The sequence below is a fragment of the Sus scrofa genome, chromosome 4, assembly GCF_054392235.1.
Source record: "Sus scrofa isolate SSC_HxYL_T2T_F1_AM1 chromosome 4, Sscrofa_HxYL_maternal_Yorkshire_Landrace_v2.0, whole genome shotgun sequence".
Taxonomy (NCBI): Eukaryota; Metazoa; Chordata; class Mammalia; order Artiodactyla; family Suidae; genus Sus; species Sus scrofa.
Window position 1 is genome coordinate 129,669,210 of NC_139386.1, and position 19,159 is coordinate 129,688,368.

General features: G+C 41.9%; 1 protein-coding gene and 1 long non-coding RNA gene across 7 annotated transcripts in view; one reads left to right on the forward strand and one right to left on the reverse strand.

Annotated features, from left to right (window-relative positions):
• DIPK1A (divergent protein kinase domain 1A) overlaps window positions 1-18,445 on the forward strand; it is a 129,334-nt gene extending 110,889 nt beyond the window's left edge. For all 6 annotated transcript variants that reach the window (XM_021090226.2, XM_085024037.1, XM_021090223.2 and 3 more), the window contains exons 3-5: window positions 7,655-7,762; window positions 15,416-15,592; window positions 17,125-18,445. In XM_021090226.2, the coding sequence (XP_020945885.1) occupies window positions 7,655-7,762; window positions 15,416-15,592; window positions 17,125-17,937 (1,098 nt within the window). In that variant the 3' untranslated portion in view covers window positions 17,938-18,445. The remainder of the gene's footprint in view (window positions 1-7,654; window positions 7,763-15,415; window positions 15,593-17,124) is intronic.
• On the reverse strand, window positions 9,435-17,547 carry LOC146404265 (uncharacterized). The gene is made up of 3 exons (XR_014844789.1): window positions 17,295-17,547; window positions 16,285-16,388; window positions 9,435-10,142 (listed from the first exon to the last, which is right to left on the reverse strand). It is a non-coding gene; the product is annotated as an uncharacterized LOC146404265 (long non-coding RNA).
• Window positions 18,446-19,159: the final 714 nt, after the last annotated feature.

The window sequence follows — 19,159 nt, forward strand, 5'->3', positions numbered from 1 at the left end:
GGAAGATGAGCAGCTCGGAGTCCCTCCCTGAAGATAAAGGTTATGGCTTCAGCTGGTTCTGATACCGTCTTTGTGAATGAGCAGGAATATCTCGTATTTCAGCCAATCCCCATTTCTTATTTCACCACCGCTCCTTCCTTTCTGAGATCATCATGCTATTTAACTAGCCACAGATTTCACTAGTCAAATCCTAGTTTGCTAATTAACAAAATCTCAGAAATGGACCAGTCTTTATCAAGATATGGGTAACCGAAGCACTTCAAGCAGCTGCCTGTGAAGCATGGGTTTCCTGACTGCGTCATGAGAACCCCAAGCACCTGTGCATCCCTGCTTAGCCTATTAGAGGCACCTAGGCTGTGAACACACAGACACACACACATCACGCTGTGTGTGCCGAAGTTCTGAAGTAAATTACAGACATGATAACAGAAGGGAAGGAAAGCAGAGAGGGTTCGTGTGCGCACGCGCGCAGATAAGAAAAGAGACTGAGTGGGTTGCGCACTGTTACTGGCTGAGAGAAGTTAGGAAAGAGAGTGAGAGGTTGACGGTCAGAGTGCGGAGAATGGTGACGTGGATTTAAAATAGCTGATATAGAGAATGGGCAAGCGTGCTAATTAGAGTAGAGACTTGGAGAATTTTCAGGAATTAAGAACTCAACTGTGGTGCGTTTTCCTAAGTAAGAAGAAATTGATAAGACTGTCTTTAGAACATGAAGCTTAGAAAATTATTTCAAACCTAGTACTATACATCTGCTCATCGCTGTCACCCATTGTGGTACAGTTTCCATAGTTCATGAAACGCCTTCAGCGTGGATGGGTTTTGTAAAATTTAGCTGAAGAGCGCCATCTTCTGGTCCTGTGAGGTATGTGCAAGCAAAGGGGGTAATACAGTAGAATCACGGCAGTAGTAAAATCTTTGTCGTTTTCTGCTGCCTATTGTAAACTTGAATATTCTTTATAGACTCTGTGCCCTAGTTAGAAAATCAGATTGCTGATGGGGATTATAGTTTGTGTGTGCGGCCATGCCTGAAAAAAAGACAAAACAAAAAACAAGACAGCATGTGGCCAACCATCCTTTTCATAGAAGCATGTGGGAAATTTACTTTTGGTTTGTGATGGAAGCTACAAGTTGAAGAGCCTGTTCTTGTGACTACCTCTTTGATGCAGGCTTGGCTTGGAGCCTTTGCTCAAAACAAGACTGTGATTCTTGTAGCTGAATGCCAGACTTGTCTTCACTGTTTCACTGTTTACTAATAAGATACGGGTTTGTCCTTTTTTTTTTTTCTTTAATGTTTTAAATATTATGGAAGAGCCTTCATTTTATCCTCCATGATGTTTTAGAATCAAAACCTCTATGATCTTCAGGGTGATTCTTTCATAGACATTTATTAGACACTTAAAGACCAAGCTCTAGAGGGAAGGGCAGGTGCAGAGACGACTGGGACCACGTCTGTGCCTTCACATCATCTCACTTTGTACAACAAAAGATAACGTGAATGCAAATGATGTTAGATTTAGAAACGCAGGGAAAGAAGGGAGGAGAATATAGGCTCAGGTGGGACTTCCTCTTGTAGCTCAGCGAGTTATGAACCCAACTGGTATCCATGAGGATGTGGCTCAATCCCTGGCCTTGCTCAGTGGGTTAAGGATCCGGTGTTGCCGTGGCTGTGGTGTAGGCCAGCAGCTGCAGCTCCAATTCAGCCCCTAGCCTGGGAGCTTCCATGTGCCCGCAGGTGCGACCCTAAAAAAGCAAAAAAAAAAAAAAGAGAGAGAGAAAGAGCATATAGGCTCAGAAAAGAAATAATACAGCTTTCAGGATTATTCATTGGAAGATGGGTGTTGTAGAAAAGGGCACTGTTTAAATCCGGACCTGAGGCAGAGCTAAAGATCAGGCCAGTTGCAGCGGGGAGCTCTGTTCTTGCTATTGCAGGAGTTGTTCATAGCGGCGTGCCCTGTTTCTAGATAAAAACCCAGGAGGCACTGCATTCATCCGTCCATCCCACAACTGCTTTTTATATATCTTCGATGATATGCAAGTCCCAAGGGAACAAAAATGAAAGTCCTGGCATCCTTTGGAGCTGCTTGTTCAGAGGGAACGTGTGACCAGAGTCCCGTGGCAGGAGCACTGGGGACAGGCATCCGACCCCTCCACTGTCAAACCTGCTGTGCCTGTTGCTCTCCAAAATAAGTCATCCCGGCTCTTTTACTTCAGCGGTTAAAAGCACAGGCTCAGGGGCAGACTGTCTGGGCTCCAGGGGCATCACTAACCTGCTCTGCAAGTTTCTTAACCCCTTTGTGGCCTTTCTTGCCTCAGTTCCTTTAACAATGATATGGAAATAATAATACCTCTTTCATAGGGAGGTTGCAAGGATCAAAGAGAAATACATGAAAAGTTCTTAGAAGAATGTTGACCTAGATAACAGGATGACAAACACCTGTCTGCCTACCATCTGTGTAACAGACTTTAACCTTTTGCCATATTTGCTTCATTTTTTTATTGGCTGAGCCTACAGCATACAAAGGTTCCCTGGCCAGGGATCAAACCAGCGCCATAACCCCAGATCCTTCACCCACTAGGATCTAGGGAACTCCCTGAATTGTTAAAAATTTTATTCGTCTTATTCAGATTTTTCTGTTTCTTCTTGCATCATTTTTCAGTTTTTCTAGAAAAATAGCTCATTTAAAATGTATTGCCATGGAGTTGTTTCTGCTGAGCCAGGACGGGAACTCCTGATCTTTTTTTCCATTAATTTCTGCTGCTTTTTTTTCTTCTCCTAATTCTTTTGGGGGTTTATTTTCTTATTGCTATCATGGGAATTTTTTTAAAAAATCTTTCGTTGAGTGCATATTTCAGTCTTTTATTTTTTCGTCATTGGATTTAAAACTGTAAGTTTTCCTCTAAGAACTGTTTTAGCTGCATCCCACATGTTTTCGTGTGTATACCTTTGCTGTTGTTCAGTTCTAAGTACTCTGCGTTTCCATTGTGATTTCTCCTGTAACACACAAATTACTTAGCAATGTGATTTTTAGCTTCCAAAGATGTTGGTGTCTATTTTTACATTATTTATTGTTGAGTTCTAATTTACTTGTGGTTAGCAGATTGGTCTATGCAACCTTAAATCCTAGAGTTCCTGTTGGGGCGCAGCAGAAACAAATCTGACTGGTATCCATGAGGACGCGGGTTTGATTCCCGGCCTCACTCAGTGGGTCGGGAACCCAGTGCTGCTGCTGGCTGTGGTGTAGGCCGGCAGCTATAGCTCTGATTCAAGCCCTAACCTGGGAACTTTCATATGCTGCCAGCACGGCCCTAAAAAGCAAAAAAATAAAATAAATCACATCAAATCCTTAGAAACTCAAAACCATACCTGCAGGAGGTTTTCCTCCTGAGTGAACTCCTGCTACCTTTGCCGCAGTGAAGAAACATGCCAATGCAATTGCTGGCCATCTGCTCCCCAGCAGAGATACCAGATGGGTCTGCGTTTCCTAAACCTCCGCAGAAGCTGACCTGAGGAGGAAGATACTGAGCATCTCTCCGTGTAATGCTCCCCAAACTTGAGTCCAGGAGCTAGATCGCTCTGCTCCTCTTCAGAAGATGAAGCCTAATATTTCTGATTACACCCAGGTCTAAAGGAGAAAGGAGGCCGGTCCAGGGCTCACCCAGGCGCCTCCGCTGGTGCCAGCTGAAGGGCAGCAGCTCCTAGGTGTTGGTACTTACCTATCACGTGGCAGGACTCTCCATCCTTATCCTCAGAGCAAGTGATGATGGGGGGCCCAGTGGGCAGGTCTGAGGAGCCTGTGCCGGCCTCTTGAAACCCTGAGCAATTACCAGCGTCCACGGTGCTTCGGTTATTTCCTTGGGATCATGAAAAATGTAAGCCCCCCAAATGAAGGGCCCAAGAAATTATCCTCCCTCCCTATCCTACGCAAGAGGAAGCCCAGCCAGTGTGGGCCCTCTGATAGGTTGCATTGTCCCGGAGCCAGAGGCAGGCAAGACTGATCTGTGAGCAGCATCATGTCATCAGCATCATGTCAACCAGACAGACAGGGAAAATTCTGGGAAAGAGAGAGAGAAAAAAAAAAGTGGAGTTCCCGTCATGGCTCAGTGGTTAGCAAATCCGACTAGGAACCATGAGATTGCAGGTTCAATCCCTGGCCTCGCTCAGTGGGTTAAAAGATCCGGTGTTGCCATGAGCTATGGTGTAGGTCACAGACATGGCTCGGATCCCGAGTTGCTGTGGCTGTGGTGTAGGCCAGTGGCTACATCTCTGATTCGACCCCTAGCCTGGGAACCTCCATATGCCGTGGAAGCAGCCCAAGAAATGGCAAAAAGACAAAAAAAAAAAAAAAAAGTAATTGCCAAAACCAGGAAAGAGCAAGAATATCTAAAGTAGAGAATGGGAGCTGACGATCAGAGGAATTCTCTCAGTTACAGGAACATAGCCTTTTATTTTTATTTTATTTTGGTTAATTCCTTCTTTCTGCTTTCTTTAGATTTTTTAATAATTCCTTGATTTTTAAAATTGTTTTGTTCTTTGTTGTTTATTCATGTAATTAAGATTTTGCATTCTTCTCTAGTTTTTAAATTTATCATTACTTTTAGCTTTGTTTCTGATGTGTTTTTTATTAAAGTATAGTTGAGTTACACTGTTGTGCCAATTTCTGCTGTACAGCAGAGTGACCCAGCCGTACATAAATATACATTCCCGTTCTTACATTCTCTTCCATCCTGGTCTGTCCCAGGAGACTGGATAGAGTTCCCTGTGCGGTACAGCAGGACCGCATTGCTTATCCATTCTAAATGGAATAGTTTGCATCTACCAACCCCAAACTCCCCGGCCCCCCACACCATCCCCCCCACCTCGGCTACCAGTCTCTTCTCTACGACCATGAGTTTGTTTCTTTTCTGTAGATGGGTTCATTTGTGCCATATTTTAGATGCCACATATGCGCTATCATGTCGTATTTGTCTTTCGCTTTCTGACTTATTTCATTAGCATGAGAATCTCCAGTTGCCTCCGTATTGCTGCAAATGGCATTATTTCGTTCTTTTCATAGCTGAGCAGCATTCCATTGCACACGTGTTACCACATTTTCTTCCAGTATACTTTTAAAATTATTATTATATTTTTTCTTTCCCAGATGCTTAAAATTTCAATTTAGGCTTCCTCTTTGACTCAGTAATTAAGAGAACATTTAACATTTTCCAGATTTGGGGGGTTTAATTTCAGGTTTTATCATGTTGGGTATCGTATTCATTAACACAGAATGCTGTCTCTGCCGCGTCTCCTTGGAATATGCAGGGATTTGGGTGAATTTTGTGAATGTCACGTGGGTATTTGAAGCGTCTGTTCTCAGAGCACTTAGACCTACCGTATTAGTCAGATGGTTTTGTTCGTCTTTTTTATTTTTGTGTGTGTAAACTTCTTTATTTGTCATGGATAAGAAAAGTAGTAAGGGTTTCCTACTTCTAACGTCTTTGTATTTATTTCTTTTTCTATTTCTTATACATTTCACTTAATGAATTTTGATCCTACCTTATAAAAATGCATGACAGGCAAAAAGACAAAAAAAATAAATAAAAAAAAATAAAAATGCATGACAGTAATATTATAATACCTTCATGGTGGATGATATGTTTTAACATTATAAAGAACTCTTTTTTTGCCTTATCCCCCCCCCCTCCCCAGATTCACCCGTGTCTTGTGTAAAATTGTGGCTTAACTTTTTTCCTTGCATTTGGCTGTATACCTGTACCATCTTTTATTTTCAACTTTTTGGCCACATTTTTCTGAGGATATTTCTCTTACTTTAGATGAGTTCATTCCACTGATATTTATAGATGTGTCTTCGTTCTGTATCACATTGTATGACCTACTTTTTGTTTTTAAGGAGTCATTTGGTGTGCATCTTTCTCTAGAGGGTATATATTTCTTTAATTTGTTTTATGCATATTCTTTTTGATAATTTAGGAAGGCTTGTATTCTGATTTTAGCTCCTCTGGTGGTCACCCTTATTATACTTTTAACTTTTAGAAATATACTTTATTCTCTATTTCTTTAGACTGTGTCTATACATTCCCTACTACAGGCAGTTACAAAATTATTATAGTTCCATTCATCCCATCCTCTTTATTCCATCGCATTTGAATTATATTAGTAGTAGTTCTTCACGCCATCATCCCTATACTTTCAAATATACTTCTATCTCTGTTATTTGATTTATAAGTATAAATATTATCTTTTGACCTTGGATATTAAAGACAAGGAAATCAAAATCCTTTTGCCACCTCTCATCGTCTCACATCTCCCCTTCCTGGTTTTTGTTCATTCTATTACTTTTACTGGTGTAGTTTAGAATATCAGCATTCTGACCGGTATTGTAGTGAGTAAGAGAATGAGCTCAGCTTCCTAGGTTGGAATCCCTGGGCTTTTTATCACTTTGTAGCTTGAGAAAGTTACTTAATAGCTATTTCTGTTTCCTTGTTCTTACAATGGATGTAACAATAGGCTCTGCCTCACAAGGATGATGTCCTGATAATAAAAGTGCAGCACCGAGGAGTTCCCTAGTGGCACAGTGGGCTAAGGATCCAGTGTTGTCACTGCTGTGCCTCGGGTCGCTGCTGTGGTGCAGGTTTGATCCCTGGCCTGGAACGTCCACGTGCTATGGGTGCAGCCAAAAAAAGTATAGCACTGACTGCAACAGTGCCTGTCACACAGTGAGCATCCCGTAACTACCAGATGCTATACGAACAGTTATTGTGACGTAGTTTCCCAGGGCTGTTTTCATCCCCATCCTACATTTCAACTGGCTTCCATGCTCAGTTTCTCTGTTCATCTCTTGGTTGGTTAAAATTCATTCTCTAGTAGTTCTTTAGGAGCTACTAATGGGAATTCGATCTTCTGATTTTTACATGTTCAAAAACATTTGATGTCTTTTACTTGAAAGGAAGTTTGGCCATGTAAAATAATAGCCAATAATAGCTAATATTGTGCCCTTAATAAAATCATCTATCCTCATTATACCGTTATACCTCATAATAATGCTATAAATCAAGTACTGTTTGCACTCCCTTTTTACAGATGAAACAGTTAGGACACAGGCAGGTCAAACTTTGCTGACATTGCAGCACTGTTACCTACCCTTGAATGTAGCTGTGGAGAAATCTGGGGCTAATATGATTTATTTCCCCCTTAAAAGTGTCTTGATCTTTTTGCCTGGATGCTCAGAGGATTATATTTTTTAAAGTTCAGTAAAATTCAGTGGGATGTGTCACGATGATCATTCTGTGTCAGTTGCCTTGGGACATTGTGTGTCCTTTCAATCTGTAGATTAAAGTGTTCTTTCGGGAGTTCCCGTCGTGGCTCAGTGGAATCGAGTTCTGACGAGTATCCCTGAGGATGTAGGTTCAGTCAATCCCTGGCCTTGCCTAGGGGTTAAGGACCCAGCGTTGCCACAAGCTGTGGTGTAGGTCACAGAGGTGGCTCAGATCCCACGTGGCTGTGGCTGTGGTGTAGGCTGGCAGCTGTAGCTCCGATTGGACCCCTACCCTGGAACCTCCATGTGCCTCGGGTGCGGCTATCTCTTTCTGATCTCCTCATTATTTCCTTCTTATGGACATTATCCTTTTAACTCCTGTTTTATTTCCTGGTTTTTAGTGTGACAAATACAAGACTGGCGTGATTGATGGGCCGGCATGTAATAGCCTTTGTGTTACAGAAACTCTTTACTTTGGAAAATGCTTATCTACCAAGCCCAACAATCAGGTATGGACATTATTATTTTTTTAAGATTTTTATTTTTTCCAGCATAGTTGGTTTATAGTGTTGGTCAATTTTCTATTATACAGCAAAGTGACCCAGTCACACATACATATATACATTCTTTTTTCCCATATTATCATGCTCCATCACAAGAGACTAGATATGTATAAAATAAAACAAAGAAACAAAAAACAAGTGACTAGACAGAATTCCCAGTGCTGTACAGCAGGATCTCATTGCTTATCTATTCCAAATGCAATAGTTTGCATCTATTAATCCCAGATTCCCAGGCCCTCTCACTCCTTCCCCCTCCGCTTGGCAACCACAGATCTGTTCTCCAAGTCCATGATTTTCTTTTCTGTAGAAAGGTTCATTTGTGCCACAGATTCCAGATGTAAGTGATATCAAATGGTATTTGTCTTTCTCTTTCTGACTTACTTCACTTAGTATGAGAGTCTCTAGTTCCATCTGTGTTGCTGCAAATGACATTATTTTGTCCTTTTTTTTATGACTGAGTCATATTCCATTGTGTATGTATACCACATCTTCTTAACCCATTCATCCGTCAGTGGACATTTAGGTTATTGCCGCATCTTGGCTGCTGTGAATAGCGCTGCAGTGAACATGCAGGTGCATGTCCCTTTCAAGGAACGTTTCCTCCGGATACATGCCCGAGAGCGGGGTTGCTGCGTCATGTGCTAGTTCTATATGTAGTTTTCTGAGGTACCTCTAAGATACGGACATTATGAATAAACATTCCCCATTTAGGGTGCACTCTAATTTTAACTTCAACAAAATTAAACCATTGCTAAAAGAATTCTTGAACTTTAGGGCATCTTAAATCCTTCAATTTTGTGTGCTTTGATTCACGCATCCAACAGATGTGTCTTAATCCCCTATTCCCAGCATATTCCAGACACTGTTTTCGTGATTAGGAAAACAGTGGGGCTTAAGATAGGTAAGATTACTTCCCTAGGGGCTCACATGACCACAGAGGGGCGGGGAACGTAAACAGTTGATAGAGAAATAAATGAGCAAGGCAGTTACAGAACGTGGTGGGTTTTATGTAGGCTGGACGCAGAGTGAACTGATGGAAGGTGCGGGGGATGGAGGTGCTAGAGATGTGCTCGGGGAAGGTTAAAAAAGGTTCCCGTCGTGGCCCAGTGGTTAGCGAGCCGACTAGTATCCGTGAGGTTGCGGGTTCCATCCCTGGCCTCGCTCAGTGGGTTAAGGATCCCGAGATGCGGTGAGCTGTGGTGTAGGTTGCAGACGTGGCTCGGATCCTGCGTTGCTGTGGCTGTGGTGGAGGCCGGCGGCTGCAGCTCCGATTCAACCCGTAGCCTGGGAACCTCCATATGCCACGGGTACGGCCCTAAAAAAGCAAAAGGCAAAAAACCCCACAAAAAACAGAAAGAGTGGTCAGGGAAGACTTTTCTAAGATAAAATTTGAGCTTATACCTGAAAGAAGAATTAAACTACCGGCATGGGCAAAGGACAAGCTGAGCCAAATCACAAAAGAGGAACAATAAATAGCTGATAAGCATAATGAAAAATATGTTCTACCTCACCTGTCATCAAAGAAATAGAAATGAAAACAACAGGACACTGTCGAGCTAGAAGAAAATTCAACAGCACGTCAACACCGGTTTTCCATGGATAGCGGAAGACTGCATGATTTTTATGTTCATCTTTTTTCTCTGTATTCTTTCAAAATTTCCCATACAAATACACATTCCTCTTACAGAAATTTAAAATAGATTTTAAGTGTAAAATCCCACATGTACGAGGATTTCTGACATAAAGTCCAGTACTCAAGGGTCTGCCGCGTGCTGGGTGCTGCTTCGGGCACTGAGACCGGGAACCAGACAGACCAAGCCTGCGGCCTCCGGCGCCTGATGCTTCGTGTGAAAGGAGACAGACGGCAAAAGAATCAGCACAGACATCGGGTCATTCATATCCGTGCTAAGGGCTGTGACGGAAGGAAAACGGGGTCATGGGTCAGAGAGTGACCTGCGATGGAAGCGGGTTCCAGTCCGAGGCCTCGGGGAAGGCCTGCCTAAGGTGCCCTCGGGGCTGGAACAAGGACGGCGAAGGAACCTGCCACCCGAGGACCGAAGAGAGTACATTCAGGCTTCGGAGACCCGGGGAGCCGGTAATGATGCGCCCGGAGAAGCAGGCGGCGCGGGAGAAGCCCAACAGGCAATGGAAAGGGCTTGGCACTTGATTCTCATTTTAATTGGAGGATTTGAAGCAGAGGAGTGATTAATATTGTTACTAATTCCTATGGTCGTATTTGCTTTATACACACAAGCAAGCAGAGACTGCCGGCGTTCACACGTGTCACCTTGGGCGTGTGGCTTCACTTCTCTCTGTTCCAGTTTCCCTATCAGTAAAAGCAGGGTGGTATTAGCATCTGCTGCGTAGGGTTGTTACAGGGAATAAGATAATCAAATACATTAGGGCATGTAGTAAGCACCATGTAATGTTAGTTTGATACATAACTAGATAGTTAATAGCAGCTAATTCTGGGAATTAGGGAATTGGACGGAGAACCTTCCCTTTCATCTTTCAAAGTGTGAAGCCATAAACATTTACATTAAGAAATAAGAAAGATCTCAAAAAGGCAAAAAGACAAAAAAAAAAAAAAAAAAAAGGAGTTCCCGTTGGCTCAGTGGTTAACGAATCTGACTAGGAACCATGAGGTTGCGGGTTCGATCCCTGCCCTTGCTCAGTGGGTTAAGGATCTGCATTGCCGTGAGCTGTGGTGTGGGGTGCAGACACAGCTTGGATCCTGCATTGGAAATGGCTCTGGTGAAGGCCGGCAGCTACAGCTCTGATTTGACCCCTAGCCTGGGAACCTCCATATGCCATGGGAGCGGCCCTAGAAAAAGGCAAAAAGACAAAAAAAAAAAAAAAAAAAAAAAAAAAAAGAAAGATCTCAAACAAATGGTCGCACTTTACAATGTACAGAATTAGAAAATAAAGACCAAATGAAACCCAAACCTGGCAGAAGGAAGGAGATAATACAGATGACAGCAGAGATCAAGGAAACAGAGAAAAGAAAAATAATACAGAAAGTCACTGAAAACCGGAAGTTGGTTCTTTGAAAAGGTCAACAACAAAATTTGCTGAACCTTTCGCTAGATGGACTGAAAAGGAGAGAGGACTCAAAACGAGCAACATCAGAAATGAAGCAGGGACACATCACCACTGGTTCTTTATAAGTAAAAAAAGGTTACATGAGAGCACAATGAACAGTTGTACACCAACAAATTGGATAATCTAGATGAAATGGAGAAACCCCTAGAAGCACAAAACCTACTAAAATAGAAAATCTGCATAGACCTATAACTAGGAAGGAGATCGAATCGGTCATCAAGTCTCCCAAGAAGAAAAGCCCTGGCCCTGTTGGCTTCACTGGTAAATTCTACCAAACATTTAAAGAAGAACTATCACCAATCCTTCTTAACTTCTGATAGTTCGATCTGTGAAAATGATCAGTGTTAATACTCCACGTTCACAGAATGAAGGAGGAAGAAAAGCATCGTCACAACTGATGCAGAAAAAGCATTTGACAAAATTCATGGTAAAAACACGCAATAGGAGAGGTCCCATTGTGGCTCCGCGGGTTACGAACCTGACAAGTATCCGTGAGGATTTGGATTTGGTCCCTGGCCTCACGCAGTGAGTTAAGGGTTACTGTGGCTGCGGTGTAGGCCGGCAGCTGCAGCTCTGATTCGACCTCTAGCCTGGGAACTTCCATAGGCTGTGAGTGCAGCCCTAAGAAGACAAAAAACAAAAACAAAAAAAAACACTCAACAGGAGTCCCCTGGTTAAGGACTAGTCCCCTTAGCCTAGCAGGTTAAGGATCCAGTGTTGTCTTGCTGTGGCAAGGGTTCGATCCCTGGCCCAGAAACTTCCATATGCCATGAGTGCAGCCAAAAACAGAAACAAACAAACAGCAACAACAAAACAACACTCAACAAACTAGGAATAGAAAGCAACTGCCTCAACATACTAGAAACCCTTGTGTGAAAATCCCACGGCTAACCTCCTGCTCGGCGGTTATAGACTGAAAGCATTTCCTGTAAGATCGGGAACAAGGCAAGGACGCCCACTCTCACCACTTCTGTTCAGCGTCCTACTGGAAATTCTGTCCAAGTCAGTTAAACAAAGAAAAGCATCCAAATGGGAAAGAAAAAATAAAATTACCTCTGTTGACAGATAGTATGATCTTAGTTGTAGAAAAACATAAAGATTCCACAAAAAATTATTAGAGCTTATAAAATGAATTGAGTGAACACACAAAAATCGGTTGCACTTCTGTACAATAACAATGAAGAGTCCAAAAAGGAAATTAAGAAAACCATTCCTGGAGTTCCCGTCGTGGCGCAGTGGTTAACGAATCCGACTAGGAACCATGAGGTTGCGGGTTCAATCCCTGACCTTGCTCAGTGGGTTAACAGTCCAGCGTTGCTGTGAGCTGTGGTGTAAGTCGCGGACGTGGCTCGGATCCAGCGTTGCTGTGGCTCTGGTGTAGGCCGGTGGCTACAGGTCCAATTCGACCCCTAGCCTGGGAACCTCCAAGAAATGGCAAAAAGACCAAAAAAAAAAAAGAAAAGAAAAGACAACCATTCCATTTCCCGTAGCATCAAAAAGAATACTTAGGAGTTAATGTAACCAAAGAGGTGACAGATGTATACAATGAAAACTTCAAAGCATTGCTGAAAGAAATTAAAAACACAAACAAATGGAAACACATCCCATGTTCATAGATTGAAAGACTTAATATTTTTAAGATGTTAAAATTACCCAGTGTGATCTACAGATTCAGTGTAATTGCTAGCAAAATCCCAATGACAATTTTTGGCAGAACACCCATACTAAAATTCGTGTGGCCTCTCAAGGGACGGTATACAGCCAAAATGCGATTGACAAAGAACTGGAAAGCTGGAGAATTCACTTCTTCATTTCACACCTTTCTATAAAGCTGCAGTGATCGATACGGTACTAGAATTAGGACAGACATACAGAAGAATGGAGTAGAATAGAGAGCCCAGAAATAAGCCCTCACATATGTGGTCAAATGATTTTTGACAAGGACGTAAAGACCATTCAATAGGAAAGGACTGTCTTTTCAACGAATGGTACTGGCAAACCTGGATATGCACGTGAAGAAGAATGAAGTTGGACCCTTACCTAACACCATACACCAAAATTTAAGTCAGATGGATCAGATCAAAGATCTAAAGGTCAGAACTAAAACTGTAAAACTCTTAGATGAAAACATAGGGCAGAAACTTCATGGGATTGGACCTGGCAATGATTTTTTGCATGTGACTCCAAAGCCAGAGAGAACAAAAGAAAAAATTTAGAGTAATTGTACTTCATGAAAATTTTTAAATTTCATGCCTCAAAAGACAGTATTAATAGAGTAAAAAAGGAGTTCCCACTGTGGCCCAGCAGCTTAAGAACCTGACATTGTCCCTGTAAAGATGTAGGGTAGATCCCTGGCCTCGCTCAGTGGATTAAGGATCCAGTGTTGCCACAAGCTGCAGTGTAGGTTGCAGATGCAGCTCAGATCCTGCGCTGCTGTGGCTGTGGTATAGGCCGGCAGCTGCAGCTCCAATTCAGCTGCTGGCCCAGGAACTTCCATATGCTGTGGGTGCAGCCATAAAATGAAAAAAAAAAAAAAAAAAAAAAAAAGGAGTAAAAAAGAAACACAGAATGGGAGAAAATATTTGCAAATCATATGTCTGATAAGGGATTAATATCCAGAATATATAGAGGGCTCCTAAAATACAACAATTAAAAAAAAAAGACGCATTCAGAAATGGGCAAAGGACTTGAGGAGACATTTGTCAAAAAAAAAAAAGATATGCATATGCCCAGTAAGTACATGAAAAGATGCCCAGCATCACTGATTATTAGGGCCATGGCGTGGGTGTGTTCCCTGAAAAGGCCCAGGAACTTTCGCATGACGTGGGTGCAGCCAAAACAGAAAAGAAAAAACAGGAAGGAAATTCTGACACTACAATATGGACAAACCTTGAGCATATTAGGAAATAAGCCGGTTGCAAAAGGACAAATTCTATGTGATATCACTTATATGAGATACTCAGAGGAAGTAGCCAAACTCATAAAGGCAGGAAGTACGCTGGCGATGGCAGGGCTGGGAGGAGAGGGGGTTCTTGCTTAGTGGGCACAGTTTCAGCTTTACCGAATGAAAAGAGTTCTGGAGGCAGACAGTGCTGGAGGCAGTGGCACAACTTCATGAATCTAATAGCACTTACCTTGATGCTAAAAATGGGAGAGTTGGTAAATAAATGTTCTATTTTTTGATATTTACCACAATTTTGAAAATGGAATAAATTTAACAAAATTGATTATCATGGTCAAAAATATGTATTTAGGGAATTCCCTGGTGGCCTAACAGTTAAGGAAGTGGCATTGTCACTGCTGTGACTCAGGTCACTGCTGTGGTGTGAGTTTGATCCCTCACCCAGGAACTTCCACATGCCTTCAGGCATGACCAAAATTTTTTTTAAATAAATAAAATATATATACAGATGGCCAGCAAACACCTGAGAAAATGCTCAACATCGCTGATCATAAGAGAAATGCAAATCAAAACTACCATGAGATACCACCTCACACCAGTCAGAATGGCCATCATTAATAAATCCACAAATAACAAGTGCTGGAGGGGCTGTGGAGAAAAGGGAACCCTCCTGCACTGTTGGTGGGAATGTAAACTGGTACAGCCACTATGGAGAACAGTTTGGAGATACCTTAGAAATCTATACATAGAACTTCCATATGACCCCACAATCCCCTCTTGGGCATATATCCAGACAAAACTCTACTTAAAAGAGACACATGCACCCGCATGTTCATTGCAGCCCTATTCACAATAGCCAGGACATGGAAACAACCCAAATGTCCACCAACAGATGATTGGATTCGGAAGATGTGGTATATGTACACAATGGAATACTACTCAGCCATAAAAAAGAATGACATAATGCCATTTGCAGCAACATGGATGGAACTAGAGAATCTCATCCTGAGTGAAATGAGCCAGAAAGACAAAGACAAATACCATATGATATCACTTATAACTGGAATCTAATATCCAGCACAAATGAACATCTCCTCAGAAAAGAAAATCATGGACTTGGAGAAGAGACTTGTGGCTGCCTGATGGGAGGGGGAGGGAGTGGGAGGGATCGGGAGCTTGGGCTTATCAGACACAACTTAGAATAGATTTACAAGGAGATCCTGCTGAGTAGCATTGAGAACTTTGTCTAGATACTCATGTTGCAACAGAACAAAGGGTGGGGGAAAAAAAATGTAATGTATACATGTAAGGATAGCTTGATCCCCTTGCTGTACAGTGGGAAAATAAAATAAAATCAATTAAAAAATATATATATATAAACATATATATGGGTATGTAATACTTTTATAATTTAAAAAATTAAGGAAAAAAGCTTTGAAATATGATTTCAAATTTACAGTTCATAAAGTCAGCTGAATCTTGATCTTTTGTTGTTTGTGTGGGTTTTTTTTAGGAGGAGGAGGGCACTAAAAACATCTGGTGGGTTACAGGGTTTTCTACTTGGCCTGACGCATAGCTTGCCGTTCTTTTCCCAGATGTATTTAGGGATTTGGGATAATCTCCCGGGTGTTGTGAAATGTCAAATGGAACAAGCCCTTCATCTTGATTTTGGAACTGAGTTGGAACCAAGGAAAGAAATAGTGCTGTTTGATAAGCCGACTAGGGGAACTACTGTACAGAAATTCAAAGAAATGGTCTACAGCCTCTTTAAAGTAAGTAGGCGCCTTCGCGTGTCGCTGGTGAGAAGCAGGACTCGGGAAAGTTGGCGGGACCTCATCCCAAGCCGTAAAAATGCTGCTGTTCTTTGCCTTTATGTCAGGGACTCCAGCTTGAGGATGTAATTCAAAGACAAGAAAAAAAAAATGTGTGGAGCAAAAAAAAAATTAAAAAAAAAAAAAAAAAAAAGACGGAGTTCCCGTCGTGGCGCAGTGGTTAACGAATCCGACTAGGAACCATGAGGTTGCGGGTTCGGTCCCTGCCCTTGCTTAGTGGGTTAACGACCCGGCGTTGCCGTGAGCTGTGGTGTAGGTTGCAGACGCGGCTCGGATCCCGCGTTGCTGTGGCTCTGGCGTAGGCCGGTGGCTACAGCTCCGATTCGACCCCTAGCCTGGGAACCTCCATATGCCGCGGGAGCGGCCCAAGAAATAGCAACAATAACAACAACAACAACAACAAAAAAGACAAAAGACAAAAAAAAAAATGTGTGGAGGATGACTAACATTGATTACAGCTAAAATGTCTGCATATGAAGGAGGAGTTAAATAGATGCCCTGCCCTATAGCTTAACATTATAACTAATACACACTTTTTAAGGTGAAATAAACTGAGTAGACCCTGAGTGCAAATTTTTTAATTTAAAGAACTACTCAAAAGGTTAAATAGAGTAAAAGATGAAAATACTTACGCCTTTGGAAAGAGTCTTTTCCTCATTTTTAATGCTCTTATATTTTCACTCAAATGCTTTTCTTTGGACAGTTTACGTTTTCAGACTGTTTTATGCCAGAGAACCTTCACAGGGAAATAATTTTTAACCTTCGTTATTGAAACAACACAACTTGAATGAAATGATTGTTAATGTAATAACATTACAAAATAGAAAATAATTTGTAGCTAGCCTTATAATTTTTGGATATAGGCAAATTACACCGAGATGTTGGAGTTCCCATCATGGTTCAGTGGTTGACGAACCCAACTGGCATCCATGAGGTTGCAGGTTCAATACCTGGCCTGGCCCAGTGGGCTGGGGATGCAGCATTGCTGAAACCTGTGGTGTAGGTCGAAGACGTGGCTCAGATCCAGCATTGCTGTGGCTGTGACATAGACCGGCAGCTGCAGCTGGGATTGGACCCCGAGCCTGGGAACCTCCATATGCTGCGCATGCAGCCCTAAAAAAAAAAAAAAAAAAAAAAAATTACACTGTGATTTTGCAATAAGTATATGAATACAAGAATAATTAATGACTTGGTTAACTGTATCTACAGGGTCTAAGGAGTTACTCTGGCCGTTTCTTAACAGAAAAATATACTTAGCAATGTGGGTTTTACCACAGGTACGTTACCCATAGCTGTGACTCACTTAGCAAGTATTTTAAATATTTGGAAAGGTATTAATTTCCTGTGAGTATTCAGTAGCAAGATGATTACTTAGCATGGTAATCATCCCTGTAAAGGAAGTTGGTATGTTTTATATGAGATACTGGTTCTCCACTCCTACTGTATAATTAGCCAGATTCTTATCTTTACAGGCAAAGTTGGGTGACCAAGGGAACCTCTCTGAACTGGTTAATCTCATCTTGACAGTGGCTGATGGAGACAAAGATGGCCAGGTTTCTCTGGGAGAAGCAAAGTCTGCCTGGGCACTTCTTCAACTCAATGAGTTTCTTCTCATGGTGATACTTCAAGATAAAGAACATACCCCCAAATTAATGGGCTTCTGTGGCGACCTCTACGTGATGGAGAGTGTCGAATATACCTCCCTTTATGGAATAAGCCTTCCATGGGTCATTGAACTTTTTATTCCATCTGGGTTCCGAAGAAGCATGGACCAGTTGTTCACACCATCATGGCCTAGAAAGGCGAAAATAGCCATCGGACTTCTAGAATTTGTGGAAGATGTTTTCCATGGCCCCTACGGAAACTTCCTCATGTGTGACACTAGTGCCAAAAACCTGGGATATAATGATAAGTATGACTTAAAAATGGTGGACATGAGAAAAATTGTGCCAGAGACAAACCTGAAAGAACTTATAAAGGATCGCCACTGTGAGTCCGACCTGGACTGTGTCTATGGCACGGATTGTCGAACTAGCTGTGACCAGAGTACAATGAAGTGTACTTCGGAAGTGATACAGCCGAACTTGGCAAAAGCCTGTCAGTTACTCAAAGACTACCTGCTGCGTGGTGCTCCAAGTGAAATCCGTGAAGAATTAGAAAAGCAGCTGTATTCTTGTATTGCTCTCAAAGTCACAGCAAAACAAATGGAAATGGAACACTCTTTGATACTAAATAACCTAAAAACATTACTGTGGAAGAAAATTTCCTACACAAATGATTCCTAGTTCATTTGGACATTGTGACCATTTTAAGAAGCCTAGCATTTCAAAAAGAAAAAAAAAAAAATCTTGAGCCTTTTTTAAAAAATGGCTCGATTCAAACCCTTGCCAGTTACACAAAACTTTTCTCCTCTGGTCCTCAGAAGCCATCACCTTAAAATACATATTGATTGCTGAAGTCTCGGCAGGAGGTAGTGGATCAAAAGGCCCATTGCTTCACTCTGCCCTTTCAAAAACCCTGGTACATCTCCTGGTACATTCACTGTTAACTGTTTCGACTAATGACCTAAAATAACGCTGTGAAAAGCCTCATTCCATGAACTTCAACAGTGAGACAATTTTGTAGATTTGTTAGCCAAACTGTCAGTGCTGGAAACATTGTGTTTGCATTGAAGCTGTTTGAAAAAAAACTTTAAAACATAATTTACTAATGTCCTAGCATGGTGAAGTTTGCACATTAACAGAAATTAAGACTGCAAAACAGGTAAATTAAAATTACTCCTTTATAAACAGACGTTGGGTTAATAAGCATGGTTTCTTGTATTATACACTTTGCTCTTGAGTCACACTTTATATGGCTTCAGAATGTTTTGAGTGGCTCTGAGCCTCTTAGTGTTCAAAACTTACCAGGAAACACTCTACTTGGCAATGTGTAACGGCCAATTTTAGAGGCTGAATATGGATGAGCTTTTTCAGCAGAGGGTCTATCAGCCAGCCAACCGGTCCTTCTCAGCTTTAGGCCACAGATGCTTACTTTTTTGGCTTTACCTGCGGCAAAGAAAAATTCCTGGGGCCAGGGATCAACATAAATCTAAACAACTTGAAGTTGAGCTATGGTGAAGTGGGACATTAAGAGCAGGACTCTTGAAATCATAGAACTTTCTATTAATTTTCCATCTTCAAACAGTATTTCCTGCTGGCCAAAGGGCCATGTAAGAGGCATGTAAATTCACCCATCTAATCTTTTTCTCCTATAAACTTGATATACAAGGGTTAATACTCGCTCCTCTTCATGTTCGTTCAGATCTGGCCTGTGCCTTTCAACTCCGTAAAATGAGACCCTCTGAGAAAACTCTGGTTGAAGTGAATATATGTTAAAATTATATGGCCTTCATCAGACAGCTCTCAAAAATTAAAGCCATGCGTTAGCAGTTTTGCTTACTTTTTTGGCTTCACCTGCGGCATACAAAAATTCCTGGGGACAGGGATCAAACCTGCACCACAGCAG